Source organism: Castor canadensis, chromosome 14, assembly GCF_047511655.1.
Source record: "Castor canadensis chromosome 14, mCasCan1.hap1v2, whole genome shotgun sequence".
In the NCBI taxonomy this organism is placed as follows: domain Eukaryota; kingdom Metazoa; phylum Chordata; class Mammalia; order Rodentia; family Castoridae; genus Castor; species Castor canadensis.
This window is the reverse complement of record NC_133399.1, coordinates 58567250-58587618: the sequence shown is the minus strand read 5'-3', so window position 1 is coordinate 58587618 and position 20369 is coordinate 58567250. Positions and strand designations below refer to the sequence as shown.

General features: G+C 43.4%; 2 protein-coding genes across 5 annotated transcripts in view; one reads left to right on the top strand and one right to left on the bottom strand.

Annotated features, from left to right (window-relative positions):
* The window catches only part of Ash2l (ASH2 like, histone lysine methyltransferase complex subunit), a 29380-nt gene extending 19929 nt beyond the window's left edge, over positions 1–9451 (top strand). For all 3 annotated transcript variants that reach the window (XM_020167561.2, XM_074054634.1, XM_074054635.1), the window contains 6 exons: positions 1131–1298; positions 1549–1742; positions 6148–6240; positions 7541–7639; positions 8579–8638; positions 8736–9451. In XM_020167561.2, the coding sequence (XP_020023150.2) occupies positions 1131–1298; positions 1549–1742; positions 6148–6240; positions 7541–7639; positions 8579–8638; positions 8736–8843 (722 nt within the window). In that variant the 3' untranslated portion in view covers positions 8844–9451. The remainder of the gene's footprint in view (positions 1–1130; positions 1299–1548; positions 1743–6147; positions 6241–7540; positions 7640–8578; positions 8639–8735) is intronic.
* On the bottom strand, positions 7556–18579 carry Star (steroidogenic acute regulatory protein). 2 transcript variants are annotated; one of them, XM_074054641.1, is made up of 7 exons: positions 18360–18579; positions 17164–17277; positions 16663–16790; positions 15240–15398; positions 14911–15095; positions 14208–14301; positions 7556–7681 (listed from the first exon to the last, which is right to left on the bottom strand). In XM_074054641.1, exons 1-7 carry the CDS (start codon positions 18421–18423, stop codon positions 7655–7657), a joined length of 771 nt encoding a protein of 256 aa, XP_073910742.1. In that variant the 5' UTR covers positions 18424–18579; the 3' UTR covers positions 7556–7654. The 2 variants fall into 2 exon arrangements, with proteins under 2 accessions (XP_073910742.1, XP_020023151.1); XM_020167562.2 differs by lacking the exon at positions 7556–7681 and adding an exon at positions 12836–13548.
* Between the last annotated feature and the right edge of the window lie 1790 nt (positions 18580–20369).

Below are 20369 nucleotides of genomic sequence, written 5' to 3'. Positions count from 1 at the left end.
TTGCTAGGCAGGCACTCTACTGCTTGAGCCACACCCCCCAGCCCTTTTTGCTTTGATTATTTCTGAAGTAGGGTCTCAAGTTTATGACCAGGCCAGCCTGGCTAGCACTCCTCCTATTTATACTTCCCCCATAGCTGGAGTGACAGTTGTGTACCATTATACTTAACTTTTTTGTAGAAATGGGGTCTACCAAATTTTTTGCCTCTGCTGGCCTCAAACTTCTATCCTCCCAATTTCTGACTCCTGAGAAACTGGGATTACAGGTTTGAGACACCGAGCCTGCACTTTTCTGTTGTTGAGATAGTGTCAATATGTTGTCTGGCCTTGAACTCCTAGACTCAAGTGATCTTCCTACCTCAGACTCCAGAGTAGCTGGGACCACAAATATAGGCCACTGCAACTGGCTTCTAACTATCTTTAAAAGTATGAAATGGTGTTAAGATTTAAAAAATCAAATTTTTTAACTCAGGTGACAGGTGGCTCACACCTGTAATCCTAGCTACTTGAGAGGCAGCGATCAGGAGGATTGTGGTTGGAAGCCAGCCCAGGCATATAGTCCATGAGACCCTGTCTTAAAGATACCCAACACACAAAAAAAGGGCTGGTGGAGTGGCTCAGGTAGTAGAACACCTTCCTAACAAGCATGAGGCCCTGAGTTCAATCTCCAATACTACCAAAAAGATTTTAAAAATGAATTTTTTTCCCCTTTTTGCAGTGCTTAGGGATTGAACCTACAGCCTTGTGCATGCTAAATAAGCACTCTCCCACTGAGCTATATCCATGCTTAAAAAGTTAAATCTTTTAAAGGTTGATTAATTCAAATCAGGACCTAAACATATTGTAATTGCTTTGTTGTGTTTTTAGAGAATATGTAGTACAATTAATTTTAACCTGTCATCTTAAATATAATCACATTTAATAAAAACTAAATGACCTAACAGCTTTCTTTTTCTCTCTCTCACTACTTTGTCCGTACCTTATGTTGAGAATTTTAGACTCTTGAACTAACGTTTTAAACACCTAACCTGATATTCTCACTTTTTATGTTATCTTAGTGGAGTGTAAGGTACTGATGTCTCCAAGTATCTCAAATAGACTGCAGGCCTCTGTTTCAATCTGTACTACTGCAGCTCCCCAGTTGAAGATCTCTGATGACCGGCTGACCGTAGTTGGCGAGAAAGGCTACTCCATGGTGCGGGCCTCCCACGGGGTGCGGAAAGGTGCCTGGTATTTTGAAGTCACTGTTGATGACATGCCTCCAGACACTGCTGCCAGACTGGGTTGGTCGCAGCCCTTAGGTAAGCTGGGCCCAGAAGGTGGACAGCACAGTAGGTAGAGAGATTTAGAACCATCTGGCTTAGGTTTTAAGGCTATTGAGTTTACCAGATAATGGGCATAAAATTAACGTGTAGGTTTAGCTGTTTTGTAATTCCTGGAAGTTATTCCTCAAATACTTAAATCTAACGAATTGACAAAAATGTAAAATAAAAAGGAGTAGAATCCTTTTGACTTCAGTCCTCTTGACTTGAATCTCTATTATTGGGACAGGTAACCTTCAAGCTCCTTTGGGTTATGATAAATTTAGCTATTCTTGGAGGAGCAAAAAAGGAACCAAGTTCCATCAGTCTATTGGCAAACACTACTCTTCTGGCTATGGGCAAGGAGACGTCCTGGGATTTTATATCAATCTTCCTGAAGACACAGAGACGGCCAAGTCACTGCCTGATACTTACAAAGATAAGGTGAGCTTGTTCTCCCCCAAGGAATTCCTGGCTTTAAAGACCTGTAGTTGTAGCCCGTGTGTTCCCTTGATGCTGACCCGTAGTTCTTGTTCTCCCATATCTCATTGTAAACATTTGCAGAGATAACAAAATTGAGAGAGTTTAGAATCAGTGCCTGGGTACTCATGATCTAGATTCTACTATTAACATGTCCATTCATTCTTCCTTTTTTTTCTTTTTTGTGGTACTAGGGTTTGAACTCAGGGCTTAGTACCTGATAGCAGATGCTTTACCACTTGGGCCAGGCCTCCAGCCCCCCATCCTTCCTTTTTATGTACTACAAATAAGACAGTAATGTCAGTTTACTTCCCGTGTAAGTATTTTAAGATATGTATCATTAGCTAGAGTGCCACCCTGTTTTAGTTTTTTCTTTTGATATAAAATTGATTTAAAATGAAATACACAAATTTTAAGTGTACATGCTCTGAATTTTGAGTTTGAGCTTTTTTTTTTTCTTTTTTTTGGTGGTACTAGGGATGGAACTGAGGGTTCACAGTTGCTAGACCCTCACTGTACACTTGAGCCACTCAGCCAGCCCTGAATTTTGAAGTTGAGCTTAAATTGTTTCAAGATGTATACTCTTAAGCCAGGGTGTGGCGGCTCAAGCCTATAATCTTACCTGCTCGGGAGACAGATTGGGAAGATCGAGGTTCTAGGCCACACCCTGCAAAAAGTGTTTTCAGATCCTATCTCAATCAACAGAAAGCTGAACGTGGTGATGTGCGCCTATCATCCCAGCCTGTGTAGGAAGTGTAAATAAGATTGCAGTTCAGGCTGGCCCAGGTGTAAATTGGAGACCCCATTCAAAAAGTAACTAAATCATAAAAGACTGGGGAACCTGGCTCAAGTGGTAGAACGCCTACCTGGGAAGTACAAGTCCTTGAGTTCAAACTCCAGTACTGAAGGGGAAAAAAAAAAAAGTATACCCTTAACATCAGCCCAGGAAGTTTTCTCTTGGCCTTCCCCAGTGAGTCCCCATCCCTAACCCCATAGTAGGTTTTTTTTCTCACATTGTTTAGTTCTTGCCTGTTCTTAAATTTACGTACCTTTTGTGATCTGTATTGTTGCACAGATCTATAATTCCTTTTTACTACAGGGTGGTATACCATTGCATGAATGTACCACAGTATGTTTATCAATTGTCCTATGAATTGGCAGGGGCTGTTTTACATTTAGGGCTACTATGAATAAGGATGCTGTGAACATCCTTGTACAAGTCTTCTATGAACATTTTTTGAGTTTTGGGAGGGACCAGTATATAAGAATGTATCACAGGGTAGTTATATATTTAGTTTTATAAAAAATACCAGACTCCATTCCCCCAACAACATATGAATGTTTAGGTGCCAGTGTGCCCGTTTTGTCTGTTGTCTGTCAACATTAACTGTAGGCAGTTTGATGGACGTGTAGTAGTATCTCATTGTGGCTTAACTTGTATTTCTTTGCTGGCTAATGATAGTGAACATTCTTCATGTACTGATTGGCCATTCATCTATCTTGTGAAGTATCGGGTTCAGATGTTTTGCTTCTTTCTAAGTTTGTTTATCTTACTGTTTGTAGGAGTTTTTTTTATATGTTCTAGATTATAGTTCTTTCTCAGATATGGTATTTTTTTGTTGTTTTTAGTAGTACTGAAATTTGTACTAAGGCTTCCTGCTTGCTAGGCAGGCACTCTACCACTTGAGTCACTCTGCCAGCCCTTTTTTGTGTTGGCTATTTATAAAATAGGGTCTCGTGAACTGTTTACCTAGGCTGGCTTTGAACCACAGTCCTCCTGATCTCTGCTCCTGAGTAGCTAGGATTGCAGGCATGAGCCACCAGTGCCCAGCCAGATACGATATTTTAAAAGTATTTTATCCTATTCTGTGTCTTGTCTTGGTACAGGAATTTAAATTCAAGGCTTTGTGCTCACTAGGCAGGCTCTCTGAGCCTTACCTACAGCCCTTCTATTCATTTTCTTAATGGTGTCTTTTGATGAACCAAGCTAAAATTTTTTGAAATCTAATTTGTCAGGTTTTTCTTTTTTTGTTGTGTGCGGAGGGTGGGGGGAATTGTTGAGACATGGTCTCCTAGGTAGTCCAAGCTGGCCTAGAACTTTCAATCCTCCTGCTACAGATGGGATTACAGGTTTGTGTACCCGTGCCTGGCTAGATTTTTCTTTTATGTTTTTTTTTTTTTTCTTTCTTTCTTTATCTCTGTGACTTACAAATCTTTGGATACCCTCAAGTCAATGTTTTCCTTTGAAAGCTGACTTTTAACTTTTACAGTTAGTCTTTGATCCACCTTGAATTATTTTTGTGTGTGGTGTGGAAGTCACGGGTTTTTTTTTTTTTTCCCATAGGAATATCCAGTTCTTTCAGTACTATTTGTTAATCTCTTTCCCTTCTCCACTGGATTTCTTTGGTGCTTTTAATGAAAATCAAATGACCATACAAGTAGAGGATTTATTTCTTTACTCTGTATTCCAGTGATTTTTTTTTTTTTTTTCAGTACTGGGGTTTGAACTCAGCTCTACACCTTGAGCCACTCCACCAGTCCTATTTTTGTGATGGTTTTTCTCAAGATAGGGTCTTGAAAACTATTTGCCGGGGCTGGCTTCAAACTACAATCCTACTGATCTTTGCCTCCTGCGTAACTAGGATATTGCAGACATGAGCTACTGGCACCCGGCTCCAGTGATGTATTTGTTGTCTTTTATGTACAGATTGTAACTTTACTTAAGTTTCTCACTTTATTTTACATTATTTTTTGTAGTGCTAGGGATTAAACCCAGGGCACTGTATGTGCTAGGCAAGTATTCTACCACTGAACTACACCCCCTAGCCAAGATCTCATTTTACTAATTACACCACACCATTGACTCATAGCATATCCTGCTGTCAGGAGCTCTAAAATGTATACCACAGTAATTCTTGAGTTACAGAACACAGAGGTCTACAGTAACCTCAGAGGATACTGTTGGAATCTTTAAAATTACTCTTTTATTTATATTATGAACATTTGTTTTTACTTAATTAATAATCTGTTAGCAATGTGTTTATGCAACAGAATACTATGGATCTAGCCTGTTGCTGTGGTTGATGCCTATAATTCCAGTTACTTGGGAGGTAGAGATTAGGAGGGTTGAGTTTAAGGTCAGCCTGGGCAACAAGTTAGCAATACTCTTATCTCAATCAGTAAGCCAGACATGGTGGTACATGCTGATGTTTCTAGCTATTTGGGAATCTAGAAGGATCGCAGTCCAAGGCTAGCTAGAAGAAAATCAAGAGAACTTACCTGAAAAGTAACTAAAGTGAAAAATGCCTGGGAGTACGGCTCAAATGGCAGAGCATCTGCCTAGTAATGTTAGCCGAAGGCCCTGAGTTCACATTCCAGTACCAAACACCCTCCCTACCCCCCCCAAAATAATAATACTGCAGATCTGTTCAAAAGCCTCGTATATACTGATACAAAATAGTCTCTACTGTATATCGTTGAATGAAAAATTCAAGATGTAAAACAAAATTTATAATATGTGACTATGTATGGCATGTTTTTTCTTGTTCTTATCTGTTGTGTGTATTTTTTGTGGGTGTCTTAATTTTGGAGACACTAGATTTTTAGAAATAATACCAGGATACTCTTATAGTGATTGATTTTTACAAGGGGATCTGAGAGTGATACATGAGGGAGAGAAAGTCCTCATTATGCTTGTTTATATAGCTAATGAAAATTTTTTTAATGCGTGTATATGGCTAAGAAACTAAATTATTTTTATTTGAGGCTGAATTGTTAAATAGACTCTTGGGACATCCCAGGAAGAAAGAGGTGACCCAACGGTCATCAATGGGAGAAAAAGAAAACTGAGAGAGGAAAGTGGCCCTCAAAATATTGTTACAGGCAGGTGTGGTGCTGCACATCTGTATTCCCAGCACTCGGGAGATGGAGGCCTTAGGAAAGGTTGGGGCCAGCCTGGGTTACATGGTAAGACCCTGTCCCCCAGAAGAGAAAAAGTTATAGACTAAAGAGTTTTAGGCTCTATGAAATAGTCATTCATTTCACTGAGATTATTGGGGAAAGCGTATGAATTAATTTAGCTTGTTTTATGGGCATTTTTTACTGTTGAGAATATTTATTTATATGTATCTATATCCTCACAAATTTTCCTTCTAAGGGTCTTTTTAAGAAAATGTTTAGCAAAGATGGCTGCTGGTCTTTTAAAGAAGGACATAGTTGTCCAAAATCTGACAAAACTGAATGGCAGACATTTCTGATTCTGTTGTAGAGCACAAGGACTCTGTGCTATTTGTGTGACTCTGACTTGATTTTCTCCATGATGATGCTGCTGATGCCTTAATATGTCTTTTTTTTTTTCTGGGTTTTCAAGGCTTTGATAAAGTTCAAGAGTTATTTGTATTTTGAGGAAAAAGACTTTGTGGATAAAGCAGAGAAGAGCCTAAAGCAGACTCCCCACAGTGAGGTGAGTCATGGTCATAAAAACAGAATTATAAAGCTTTGAAGACTGAGACCTGCCCCTTAATGACAAAAGGAGGCAAATGACAATAAAAGAGGTTTTTGAGTAAACACAGCTAGCTGGCAGCTGAGCAAGCTCACAATTCTGCCTACTGATAATGTGCTCTCTCTGTGGTACAATGGTGAAGCTATTAGAGACATGATAGTGTTCTGTCCAGAACACTGTAGAGAAAAAGGTATAAAGAGAGTGGCTTCATAAGGAACCACGTAGGACACTGAAGAAGCAAGTCCGGTATCCTTTTTCTTTATCAGGAGATACAGAGGAAGGAACATGATGGGGGAGGAGGAGATCTTACTGTGTGACCCAGAGGTACCAGGGACTGGGATGACTTACTCTGTCTCTAGAATTCTCCCTGCATCCCCTTCCCAGGGAGCTTGACTGCCCAGCCCAAGGTTGTAGCACAATCCAAGAAGGGCTGACACCAATGTCAGCCCTTCATTGGACACAATCCAATGAAGGGCCAGAAGTCAAAGGAGAGGAGGGAGGGAGCAGGGAAGAACAAAGTTCTGAGCTGGAAACATTTTTCCATAAAGATGTAAAGCCCCCTACAATAGTAATAGAAAGAAGTAGAAGATAAATAAACTAGAATTAAAGTTGTATTTAGGGAATAAAACATGTAAAGGGGAAATAGTTAATGGACCCAAGGATGATCTAGCCACAAAACATAGCCAGGGAGGAGATAGCTCCTGCTGGCAAGAGAAGAGTCTTTTCTGAAGACTGTTCATATATTTGTCTATGTAGTGGGTTAAGAGAATAGTTAGGATAATTATGGGAGAAAAAGAAAAAGAAAATGAGGATTCAGAGACTATGACAGAAGACTGTAAGAGAAATTCTAAGTGAAAAAAAGCAAGAAGTAAGAACTTGATGAAAGGGAAAGATACAGAAATAAATAAGCAAGCTAAGTAGGGTAGTTCCACAGGATCCACGGAAGGTCAGCTTGTTTCTTATAAAAACTATAGAATGAATAACAGAACGTAGAACTGTTGGTATATGTAACATGCGAATTCAGAAAGCAAATAGAAAACTTGAAATCAACGAGAGTAGTGCATGTTTACATAGATTTCACTTTGAAAAATCTAAACTAGTACACAAACTTAAGATGCTGTTATTTCACAAGCTATATTCTGTTCTTGGAACAAATACATTATGGTCAGTCTGGTAGCATCACTGCTTAAGTGTCCTCCAAGTGAATTCTTTGTTTTTCTTTTTTTTAAATTATGAAGTAAAACCATGATTTTTGTTTCAGATAATATTTTATAAAAATGGTGTCAATCAAGGTGTGGCTTACAAAGATATTTTTGAGGGAGTTTACTTTCCGGCCATCTCACTGTACAAGAGCTGCACGGTACGTACCCTGTGTTCATCCTGTGCACAGAACTTGAGGGACCTGTGTGAAAGGGTTATAATAAAAGAGTCACTGAGTTCTAGAAAGAAAGCAGAATAGCCTCAGAGTGACATGGATGCTGCTGTTGTTACTGTTAGGTCAAAAAACACTTGGGGGTTTGCTTGAAAAGATAAATATCATACAGTGATATTTATATCACTGTAAATATACACTAAGCTTTTGAGTCTATCATTAGCCCCATTAAAGAAGGTAAAGAAATCTTTAGGTTTTACACTGAAATCGAAACAGGCCTATTTCTACCTAATTCTTGGTGAACATTAGAAAATTGACCACTTTCAGCAATATTAATATATAGTCTCATTTGCTCCTGTTATAACCTAAGTATCACAGCTCCTTTTTTGTCTTTTGAGACAGGGTCTTTCTATATAGGTCATCCTCAAACTCACTATGTAGCTCAGGATACCTCAAAATCATGATCTTCTGACTTAACCTCCAAAGAGCTGGGATTATAGGCATGCACCATGCCTGGCTCATAAATACATTTAAAGTGAAAATTTTCCCATACCAAATTAACTTTTCAGCCAAGCATAGTGACTGAGGCAGGAGCATTGTGAGTTCAAAGCCAGCCTGGGCTACATAGCAAGACCCTGTCTCTGAAAAAAAAAAAAAAACGGGAGGATAGGAAGAGGGTTGGATATGGTGGTACACACTTGTAATCCTAGCTACTCAGGAGGCAGCCTGGGCAAAAGATACTAGGAGACCCTATCTGGAAAACAAAAGGCAAAAGGACTAGGGGCTTGACTCAAGTGTTAGAATGCTTACCTAGTAAGCACAGTGCCCTAAGTTCAATTCCCAGTACTGGAGAGAAAAAATTTAACTTTTCAGTGTTTTTTTCTTTCATTTCTTTCTCTTTGTCTACTTGAATTGAATTTGCTCCAGGTTTCCATTAATTTTGGACCATGCTTCAAGTATCCTCCGAAGGATCTCAGTTACCACCCCGTGAGTAACATTAAAGTGTCTACATACGTCTTGAGCATGTGTTTCTTGCTGTGGCTATTGTAATCTCCCTGCTTTCCTGTTTTGGTTCCTCTTGCAGATGAGCGACATGGGCTGGGGAGCTGTGGTAGAGCACACGCTGGCTGATGTCTTGTATCATGTGGAGACAGAAGTGGATGGGAGGCGCAGCCCTCCCTGGGAACCTTGACCAGTTTCTTTCTGTATGGACTTTCTGGGGAGTGCCACTGGGCTTTTTTTGTTTGTTTTTTACTATCAAATGTTCTCCCAAAGATTCTACAAAAACAGCCCACTTTCAGCAGGTTAAAAAAGGCTGGATTGGACTGTGGGAAACCCTCTACCCTTCAGAATTCCCTCCCCACTTCCAGTGACTGGTCTTACTTTGTGTGTCATAGCCAACAGCTGCTGACCCCAGGATCCCATAAACTCCTTGTGAAACTGGTGCTGCACCACATCCCTGCCAGGTGGAACTTGTTACCTTACTGTGTTTTCTAAGGTAAGGTAACAAGTGAATAATCTTGTCCAAGCGCTAACTTATTTAAAGACATTTCTTTCCATGGGCATTGACTCTGTCCCACCTGATTTCCATGAAGATGGTGGGCCTGTTTCTGAGAAGAACTGAAATCAGTGGCTATCCATTCCAAACCAATCTAAAAGCTCTTTCCTTTTGGTATGGGGTTTGGGGAATCTCTCAAACTACTTGGTCTCTAGAACTGTAATTTTGAAAAGAACTTGCCTGTGGCTTTAGCAGAGTTAGAATTCTTCTCCAGTAAAACTTGGTTTCAAGTTTGTGTGTCACTTGGCTTCCCTTCAGATTGAGTTCTTCGTGATGGAGTCAGAAGTGTGGGTAGCACAGGAAGGAAGAAACAGTTTTTGTCCTAACCCTCTCCTTTGCTCCCAATCTCATTGGCCTGTGAAAATTGGAAACTCGAGTTGGTGAGAAGAGTTTAAAAGGGTGAATAGTTCCCTTTAGCTCTTCTTCTTGAACATGGTGTTGACATCTTTTTTTTTTTGCTGGGTCTGGAGTTTGAACTTAGGACTTTGTGTTTCCAAAGCAGGTACTATACTGCTTGAGCCACACCTTCAGGCTGCAGGTTGTTTTTTTTTATTTTTCTTTATGTATAGCTGATGACTAAAAGTGCAGTTTTTCATGTCTGGAAGCATGGATCAGATGGCAGTGCACTTGCCTCGAAAGTGCACAACCCTGCTGGGCACCAGTGGCTCACATCTATAATCCTAGCTACTCAGGAGGCAGAGATCAGGAGGATGTCAGTTTGAGGCCAGCCTGGGCAAATAGTTCTTGAGACCCTATCTCAAAAAAGCCCTTCACAAAAAAGGGCTGGTGGAGTGGCTTAAGGTGTAGGCCCTGAGTTCAAGCCCCAATAGTGTAAAAAAAGTTCAAGGCCCCAAGTTCAAACCTCAGTATTGCCAATAAATAAATACAGTGCAGTTTCTCAGAAGCCTGAAAACTAGAAGATAAGAATGAACCTTCCTTGGGAATCTCAGTCTCTCTCTCTCTGTCTCTCTTTCTGGTGGGATTAGGGTTTGAACTCAGGGCTTTGTGCTTGCAAAACAGGTACTCCACCACTTGAGCCACAATTACAGTCCATTTTGCTTTGGTTATTTTGCAGATGGGGTCTTACGAACTATTTGGGCTGGCCTCAAACCTCAGTCCTCCTGATCTCAGCCTTCCAAGTAGCTAGGATTATAGGTGTGAGCCACTGGCAGCCAGATCCTCTCTTTTTTAACTCATCAGACTTGTGGCAAATGCAGCCCCTCAAGATTGCCCAGTGACTGCTTCATTGCCCAGTGACCTTCTACCTAGGTTAACAGGCAGAGTCGTGTTTCACCAGGAACTAGGTATTCTGTTGCCACAGAATCACTGTTTATCATGTCTTTGCTCTTCTGAGTATCTTAGTTTCCTTTCTCTGTATAGACATTTCCCAAATTTCAAGTGAATGTTGTTATCGTAGTACAGTACCTTTGACTAATATGTTTGTCTCCTAATGAATCACTTGGACTTCTTATTTTGTCCATTTTATATCTTAACAGGGACCCTAACTATATCAGAGAGATTGTAGTCTGGGGTCTCAGCCTATCAGATTCTAGACACCTACTAATAATGTATGGACTGGTCTTAAAAGGACAAACCATGTTATAAAACATCACCAGTGTTTTGAAGGACTCCCAAGAAAGCAAGGGTCGTGTTATTTAGAGGAAGCTAGAGGTAAATTCTTTTTTTTTTAAGTTTTTTTTGGTGGTACTGGGATTTAAACTCAGGGCCTTGTGCTTGCTAGGCAAGTGCTCTACCACATGAGCCACTCCGCCAGCCCTAGAAGTGTGTTCTTTGTAATATAAATTATTACATATACATTGTACACCCACTTTTGATTTAAATTATAAAATTAGGTATTTGTATATTTAGCCTTCATAAATTAAAGGTTATCGCCAGCTATGGTGGCTTACACTAGTAATGCCAGCTACAGGAGGTGGAGAACAGGAGGATTGAGGTTCTAAGCCAGCCTGGGCAAAAAGTTAGACCCCTCTCCCCAATCTCAACAAATAAAAAGGTGCATGTGGTGGCACTCCCTGTCACCTTAGCTATGATTGAGATGTAAATGGGGCAAAAATGCAAGACCCTATTAAAAAAATAACCAAAATTTAAAGGGCTGGAGGCATAGCTCACCTTGTAGAAAAACACTTGGCTAGCAAGCACAACATCCTGAGTTCAAACCCTAGTACCACAACAGTTACAGAAACTGATTTTTTAATACTTCATATTTAAAAAAGGAAGAGAGATGTGGCTCAAGCGGTAGAGTGCTGGCTTTGCAAGCTTGAAGCCCTGAGTTCAAAGCCCAGTTCCACCAAAAAAGCAAGTGAAATAGAGCAAGCATGTACATGCATGAGTAAGTTTCATTTGTAATGCTTGAAGAATATCTACTCCCCATCTCATCTTATATAAATAACAGTTCTTGTAATCAGATCACTAATGACAACTTGTTTTATTCAGATGTAAAATTAAATAAGTAGAGAAGTATCTCCCCAGACACCACAAAGTTACATAGTTTGAAGGAGCAAATTATAATCCAGTTTAAAAATCATGGTGTTTCTTGAAAGCTCACTTCTTTACTGTCAGCCTGTTCTCTTGAAACTAGCGTGCATGTCACTTTCCCTTGTCTTTAAGTAAGTGACTGTTTTAGCTGGTAGTGGCTGATGATCTGTTGTAGAAATATTTTCCTACAACTGTCTTCCCTACTCTGAAGGTCCTGGATAAAGAGCAATTTCATCTATGCCAAAAACAGACTGAGAAACATTCAGAATAAATTAAAATAAATATGAGTTGTTAAATTTTAATACCTCAATAAATACCAGTGCTCCTGCTACTGCTATCTTGTTCATAAATAAGGTAGAACTCTATTTCCAAAGGGTGCAGATCATCAATGCTATTAAAACTAGAATGGGAGAGCTTCAGATGGCAGTGGTTGGTTGTTTCTCCTACATAGTGAAGGAATCCCTGTCCTTTTTTTTTTTTTTTTGGCAGTGTTGGGGTTTGAACTCGGGGCCTCAGTTTTACTGGGCAGGTGCTCTGTCACTTGAGCCATTCCCCCCAGCCTTCCAGTTTATATTTTTAGAGCATTACTTCTCTGAATCCTGGAAAAAGGAATTTGCAATCACCAATTCCCCCTTCCAGCCACTTCTCCCCAAATGGTAAAATTTTAACCTTTTCAAGCAGAGAAGTTGGCAACTCCAAGCCAAGTTGACATCTGTGTGGTTCTCTTACTACTAATTGGCCTCATAAATAATAGAAGTGTTAACCTTCTCTTAGTAAAAATTGTCCAGTTTCATATTTGGCACTGTCATCCCTTTTAAGTGGGTAAATAAAAGTCCTCAGTTGTAATCTTCCAGGGCCATTAATGAGCTATCAGCTATAGAGTTCTTTAAGAATTTACTGAAGTTCTCATGGTATTAAACACTTACATTTCATGGTATTTATGATTCTGTAGTCTGACTGGTGCTGATGGAATAAGGAAGAAAACCAACCTAATTCATTTTATATTTCTCCATAGAGAAAACTCAGAATATACAGTAGAAGGTGCCTACTGTGGGGAGTTGCTTGTTCCTTGGTGTAGCCTTGGGCCTTCTTGTCAGAGGAGCAGGTCAGCTAGAACCTCTGCCTAAGAACCTGCTTTGTCTACCATGTACTGCCTATAGGGAATGGAGTTCTTTTTTTCTTTCTTTTTTTTTTTTTTGCAGTACTAAAGTTTGAACTTAAGGCCTACACTTTGAACCACTCCACTGGCCCTTTTTAGTGATGGACTTTCTTGAAATAGAGTCTCTCAAACTATTTGCCCAGGCTGGCTTCGAACCATAATCCTCCTGATCTCTTCCTCTCTAGTAGCTAGGATTACAGGCGTGAGTCACTGGCACCCAGGGAATGGAGTTCTTGAGCCCATAAGGCAGCAGCTCCCATTCCTTACCATTACCCTCACCTGTATCAGCCACTAGTATTTTTAAGATGTTTTTGATGGACATACAAGGATCTGGAAGAAAGTTTTAACAAATACCTAGTGAGAAGTTTCTTCCTCTTTTATCTAAGAGCCTCATCTCTATTTTCTTGGTACTAAAACTTTTGCCAGTCTGAGTCCTGGTCTCTTACTCTAAAACTACCACCTCCCGCCCCCAATGTCATCAGATGAGATCTTGAACAGGTTTTCAAGGTTCCCACAGGGATTTCCTGATGTGCATGCATGCCAATGCAGTGGCAGAACAGCAGGATGGCCCTAATGCCAGGCCTCAGAGGCAGGGCTGAACTCCAGGCGCTTGCGCAGGTGGTTGGCAAAATCCATCTGGGTCTGTGATAAAACCTGGTTGATGATCGTCTTTGGTAGCCATCCCTGGAGTAGAAGATAGGAACATTTTGCCATTCCATTCTAGACACGTTTCCACTCTGCCACAGACAATGAGTTGCCTCAGACTTGGTCTTCCAACTCGGTTTATAAGTACAAGCTTGGAGTAGACCAGGATAAAGGACTGGACTGCTTTTCTGCTCTACTGTGATGACAGTGTCAGAAGCACAGGATTTCCTGTCTTCCCAGCTGTGTGACCCTGAGCAATTTATATTACTCTTCTCAGGCTTTTGATCTCTAGGCCTAAAGTTTGCTTTGTTTCTTTCTAAATGATGGTAAATATAGAACTAAAAAAAAGAATTTTTTTTTTTTGACAGGCTTTTCCTATATGGCTCAAGCTGGCCTGAACTTTCTCTGAATCCTAGGCTGGCCTGAACTCATGCTCCTCCTGCCTCTTTCAATTATAGGCCTGTACCACCACACCCAGCTTTTCAGAACTGAAATTTGATACCAGAGGTAAGAGGAAGCCATTGTAGGCTTCCAAGATCGAGGAATAGCAAATTAGGCCATACTCAAGTTCCTTGCCTGTTAAACAGCCTGTGATTCTTCAAAATAGAAGGGTATTCTTTATGTTCTATGTGGAAGGAGTAAGGACCTATTTTTCTCATTACCACTTACCCCTTGATCCCATCTCCCATGCCCCTCACCTTGAGATCAATACTGAGTAACCAAGTGAGTTTGGTCTTTGAGGGACTTCCAGCCAGTGGATGAAGTACCATACATGTGGGACCGTGCTCAGCCCTGGAAAATGAAGAGCAATCATCAGGAAGACAAATCAGAGTTCTTACTTTGACTAGTTAGATTAGCCACATTGAGTACTTTTTTTTTCTAAATTTCATCAGGAAGTACTTTTCACTAAGGGGAGTATTTAACAGTTGGCATAATTACTGACTCATCAGAACAAATGCTGGTAGTAAGTTGGGGCCTTTTGTGCCCTTTGCTTGCTAGACTGCAGGGAGGCTGGGGGAAAGATTCAGGGTGGTGGCTAGGGCTCTTCGGAATCTCAAGTGGCCACAGTGCTCTAAGGAGTGTGGGCTATTTCAGTATTTTAACTGACAGTACTGCTGTACCTGAGAATACCAGCTAGACCTCAGCCTTACCCCTTGCTTTGGAAAATTTTTGAGGTTCTTAAAACTTTCTGGAGGGTTAGATCAAACTGGTTGATTGTTGAAGTGGGGTCTCTTTTGTCTTTCTCCCTCACTTGGGAAAACAAGAATGTTTTGTAAAAGGAAGCTGAAGGTGGGAAACAGCAATGTTTTCTTGGATCTGGGTTTCAGACTCACACACTAGGTACAGGCCCTACATGCCTATGTTAGGAGAAGGGAGTTCTGAGGCTGCTGCTAGGATTACCTGATGATGCCTTTCTGCTCAGGCATCTCCCCAAAGTGTGTGGCCATGCCTGCCAACACACAGGTGGAACCTCGGCGCTTGGCACAGCGCACACTCACAAAGTCACGGGGCCCCACCAGGTTTCCTGCAGCTTCTGCAGCCAACTCATGGGTGATGACCGTATCTTTTCCAATCTTCTGCAGGATCTACCAGGCCACAAGGGAAGCAGAGTCACTACTCAGCCAGTGGTGGGGCCAGCACAGCACAACCCACAGTTTGCAGTCCCTTTGGCCAGCCTTTCAGACTGGTAGTCCTTGGGTCCCTGCTACCCATACCTGGGATTTCCTCACCTTGATCTCCTTGACATTCGGGTTCCACTCTCCCATTGCCTCCATGCGTTCCACAAGTTCTTCATAGAGCCTTTCCATGGGCTGGTCCACTACCACCTCCAACCGGAACACCTTGCCCACATCTGGGACCACCTTACTCAGCACTTTGTCCCCATTTGCCTGTCAGGAAGAGAAAGGAGCCCCAAGGTTAAGGTTAGAGAAGAACATTTCTAGCATAGGTCTTAGACAATATCAGGCAAGATAGAAGGGGACCAGCAAAAGGAAGTCCAGAGCCAGGTATGGTGGTACACTCTTGTAATCCCAGCATGGGGAGGTTGAGACAGAGGATTGTGAATTTCAGGACAGCCTGGGTCACATGTTGAGCTCCGAGCTCCAGGCCACTCTGTGCTACATGGTGAAATTCTGTCTCACAAACCAGAAAAGTCTAAGCTAAGCATGAAGATACCTCTATCCCTCTCTGATTAAGAAACAGTAGGTAATCATTGCTTCCCCAAGCCTTCCACATCTGCTGGAGACTGGAAAGATAACCTTCCTGGCCTGGGCTCTTTTCTTAGTGATATGGGCAGGTCCAACTGAAAAGACCTTTACTTGACTTTAGAAGCTCAAAGATCCTGAAAGACAAACTTGGAAGTGGAAAAGTCTGATCTATGGCCATCTAACAGGAAGATGGTTGGTTGGGATCTTTAAATTTTTAAATTTTATTTTAATATCTTATTTCATACCAGAAGGAGGTGGGACAAGAGAAAGTGACTTTTTTCAGGGATTCTTCTCTAAGAGCAGAGCAGTACTGAGCCTAGATACCAGGTTTCTTGACTCCCAAACTTTTAGTCTATTATTTTCATTACTGAGAGAGCTTGAGGAAGATGTCTTATCTGAACTACGATAAAGGACAGCATGTGAGCTTTTGCCCATGGTCATCAAAATCTCCAATAATAGAGCCACTGGCTTTAACCTGAGTCTTGTTACTGGTCTCCAGAGAGAGAGCACTGACAGGGCAGAGGACCCCAGGCAGCTTTCAGCCATCTCTGTGTTCTAGTCCAGTCCTGGGGCAGGGTGAGCCCACAGCACCCTTGAAAGCTCACCTCACAGTACAGGATGCATTTTGGCACTTAGGGTATGGTGACACTTGGTGACATAGCCTTTTTTGCACATAGAGTCCATGTGTGGTTTCTGCTAAATGAGTGTACCACGTATTTGGAGAGTAGCTAAGAATATAGGAAGAATATTTCTCAAACGAGTATTTTAGGGAGAGAGGGGTTATCTTAGGATATATTCTTAAGGAAGGGAGAGTTCTTAAGGTAAAAGTTCTTGCTGCCTAGTGACTACTGCATGAGGCAGGAGTCCTGGGAGCAGTGACCCCAGCTAGCCTTGAGAATGGCTGCAGGACCATCAGGAACTGCATATTTCTCCACACCCCCCTTACCTGCTGGTTCTCTTCCTTCCAGCCCTCCTGGTTGCTGAGGATGCCCAGGGCTTTTTGCATGGCTGCCTCTCCCTGCTGGATATAGGCCAGCTCCTGATCGTTGTAGAGAGTCTCCTCCAGCCGAGAACCTGGATACACAGCCATCAGGAGACAGTGTCCTTCTAGTGTCCTGGTTGCCCCCCGCTCCAATACCCCTGATCTTTGGGTGTGTTTGTTCTTCCAAAGAGCTAGACCAGGGCTGGTAGAGTGGCTCAAGCAGTAAGAGTGCCTGCCTAGCAAGCATGAGACCCTGAGTTCAACCCCCCCACCCCGCCCCCGCAAAAAAAATATATCCAAGGAGCTAGGCCAAAGCCAAAGCCCTAGGTCAAGTTACACACAGCAGCTGCAGGTGACCAGGGATGTGTCTTTAAGAACTCTCGGACTGAAGGGCAGAAGGGCATATGAGCCTTGTACAACAGCGCACCTGCCTCACTGCACAAGCCCAGGTGTTTGAGCACTTACCAAGCAGAGAGCTCCGACGCCGAACCTGGTTAATCCACGTGCCAGGATTTGAGTCCCCCAGTGCTCTCCGATTCAGCTCCTGACCAATGGCTAACACAGCTTGGTGCCTCAGCCCTGTGAGGAGGGAAGGAAACTGTTACCAACCAGTTCTTTGTAATAGTCCTCACAGAGAGACTATTTATCTGCTCATCTTGTCACAGATGAGGGAAGCGACTTGCTCAGGAACACAGATTCCTAGTAGGGACCTGAACTAGGGCCAGGTCTCTAACTTGCAGTTCAGTACTTGTGATACTGTAACAGGCACCTCCCGGATCCAGGAATCTGCCTTCCTTAGGGAGGGGGGTGGTCAGCCCTGACCCTACCTGGAGGCAAGGGCATACCAGAGCCTGCTGGAGAAACTTGGTTCAACCAAAAAAGTCCTGCTGCAGAAGGAGAATATGAGAAACCCCTGGTCTTGCCAGCAGCTAGGGTTCTTTGCAGGAGGTAGCCACCTAGTGTGCCACTGGGTTGGGAGCCAGGGAAGTCCTCTCAGTTTCCTGGGGCAGCTCCACTACTAGCTGCCTTCTGGTCCTCTCAGTGTGGCTAATTCAGCCCCGTGTAATTAAAAAGGTTGGTCTGTGTGCCCTTCAAGGGCAGCAATTGACTCAATGGCTTTAGGTCCTAAGGAGCTCTACAGAAGTGACCCAGAGTGGCTGGTTCTGCCTCTTGCTGGCTGTACAAAGGTAACAAGACTCCCTGCTCACCCACCTTCATTCTTTGCCGAGCTCTTCTGTCTTACTCTCCTGCCTTTTTTTTCCTCCTGCCTCTCTTCCTTACCAGCATCTCAGGCTTGCCAACATTGCTTTTGGAGTCCAGGCTGGCTTCTACCTCTGCTATTAAGGCCAAGACTTCCCTGGTACCCTTGGTATAGGCCTTATCCAGTCCTGAAGAAGGAGACTAGAGAGTAGTTCAAGCATGGAGCAGAGACTAGAAATTACAGAATCTGGACGGGACGTGGGCATCTTAGTATCCAGTCCAATTCTTCCAGTGGGAAAATGGGTCCTGGCGGGAGGAGACTTGCCAGGCCCACCCAGTAAGAAGCATAGCTGGGAGTCAGAACCTGTGTGTCCTGACCCCTTTCCAGGATCTTTCCCAGTAAACCAAATTGCCTGAAAGCTGACCAGTACCCCAATGCCTCCCCCCTCCCAGGGACTCACCCTTCATGTTGCGCATGTGTCTATAGGAGCTCCCAGCACACAGCTTAAATGTTGCTAGTAGCATGGTTTCCTGGCTGATGTGGTACTGCTGCTGGCTGCTCCTGCTCCTCCCAAAGACGTCCTCTTCCTTCTTCCTGAGCCCCTCAAGGTCCACCTCTGGATCCTGCAGCTGTGCTTGGGGACCATGTGCTCTGTGTCTTAAATGCCTCCAGCTGAAGGCTGTGCATCATCACTGGGAGATAAAAAAGCCATCATTCACTGTGCAGAGGAAGGGGTCAAGGATAGTGGGATTGCCTCACGCTGCTGTGCTGGCCATTTGTGGGGAGGGTGGGAGGAGGAAAGTGCCAGACTTAGTGGACAGAAGGCAAAAATACAGGCTGCTGAGATGGGGCAGTGTAGCAGAGGAAATGCCGTGTTTCTTAAAGTATAAAATGCAGGCTTTGAGCCCTATCCTCAAGCTCCAGTGCAGCCGGTGTACCATTGAGGCTCAGAAACCTGCATTCACAAAGAAATGGCTGGGAGAGTGAGCTAGGGTGTCTGCCCAAAAAAGAGCAAGTCGAAGTGGCTAGGGGTCATGTGGCCCCCATTCCTACATTTGGCAGCCTGAAGTCCAAAGGGTGGAAATGAGTGGTTCAGAGTCATACAGCCGGTCAGAGGCAAGTCTCAGAAAATGACACAGTTCCTCTGGCCTTAGGACATGCTTCTGCCTCTGGACCCCTGGACACCTGAGTGTTCAACTGTTTGTTTACCTACTCACCTGTTTGTAAGAACCACTTTTTTACCAAGGTCCATTCTGAATTCTCTCAGGGGCTTGTGCCAAAGCAGTCCTGACACCTTGGGGCTGAGGTGGGGCTTTGGCCTGTAAGCTCCCAAAGCAGGAGCTTTATAGGAGCTTTACCCTGTACCCTTCCTCACGCTTTCCCTGCGCAGACAACGGGGCTTGGCATGTACAGAAAAGTGGAAAAGACAAGAGTATTGGGGCATTCACCCAGTCTTCACAGTTTGGGGGTCCTGTTGTGCTAACCAAGGACTCCAAGGCCTGCCTCCAAGTTGACTGTTAGTCCCAGACACACCCAGGCACAGCTACAGAGAAGCTTGGGAACTGCTCTGACAACATCCTTTCCCTTTAAGGGTGACCTTGAGGTCACTTTTAAACAAATTCACCTGGCAAGAATATTGCTGATAGAAAGACACCAGATCTGCCCTTTCTCCTGTGTGTGAGTTCTGTGTCCCATCAACACTGCCTGAGGGGGTGGGAGGCTAACCACGGAAACACTCGCATGGGTGGACACACTTTATCCACCTTCTCTCTACGGCTGGGACGAAAGGGCAGCAGATGTGCCTAGACCAGTGCCTGTAACAGGACAGGTGAGTGCCACCGCCCCCACTTAAGTCCTGGTAAAAGTGGGCACAAAGAGTCCCATGAGCAATGGCTGCCTGGAGGCACTGGCTCATTCCTTTAGGCCCACTGCAGCTTGCAGAGGCAGGCAACAGGTTCACATCCCCTCTCAAACCCTGTCTCTGGCCCCAGTGCTCAGCTCCCACAGGGACACAGAGTGGAGTCTTGTTCTTCTGTTGAGTGACCCCTTGGGGAAGTAGCTAGTGGAGGAGTCTCACAGAGTCCCAGGGAAAACAGGTGTCTGTTTTGTCTCCAGCCTGTGCCCAGGCCTTGCCTTGCAAAGGGAAGATGTAGAGGACGTGCTGGGCAGGCACCTCTCTCTACCCATGGGTCAGTGCACGTGCAGCCTCAGGCACACGTGGGCCTCCTTCTTGAAAGGTGGTGGGGAATGGGGAGGCAGTTATTGAGGAACAGACTGCAGATAACGTTCAAGGCCCCGCTGTTGCCATCCTGTGGGGAATTAAGACTTTCTGAGGAGGGAGGGGGGTGTGGGCTGACTGGAGCACTGAGGTATATAGCTGTGCTGATGTCAGACACTGCCACTGACTCAGGGAGGGCATGCTGGGTGACCTCCCCCATTGCCAAGGCTTTCTTCATCCTTCTAGGCTGAA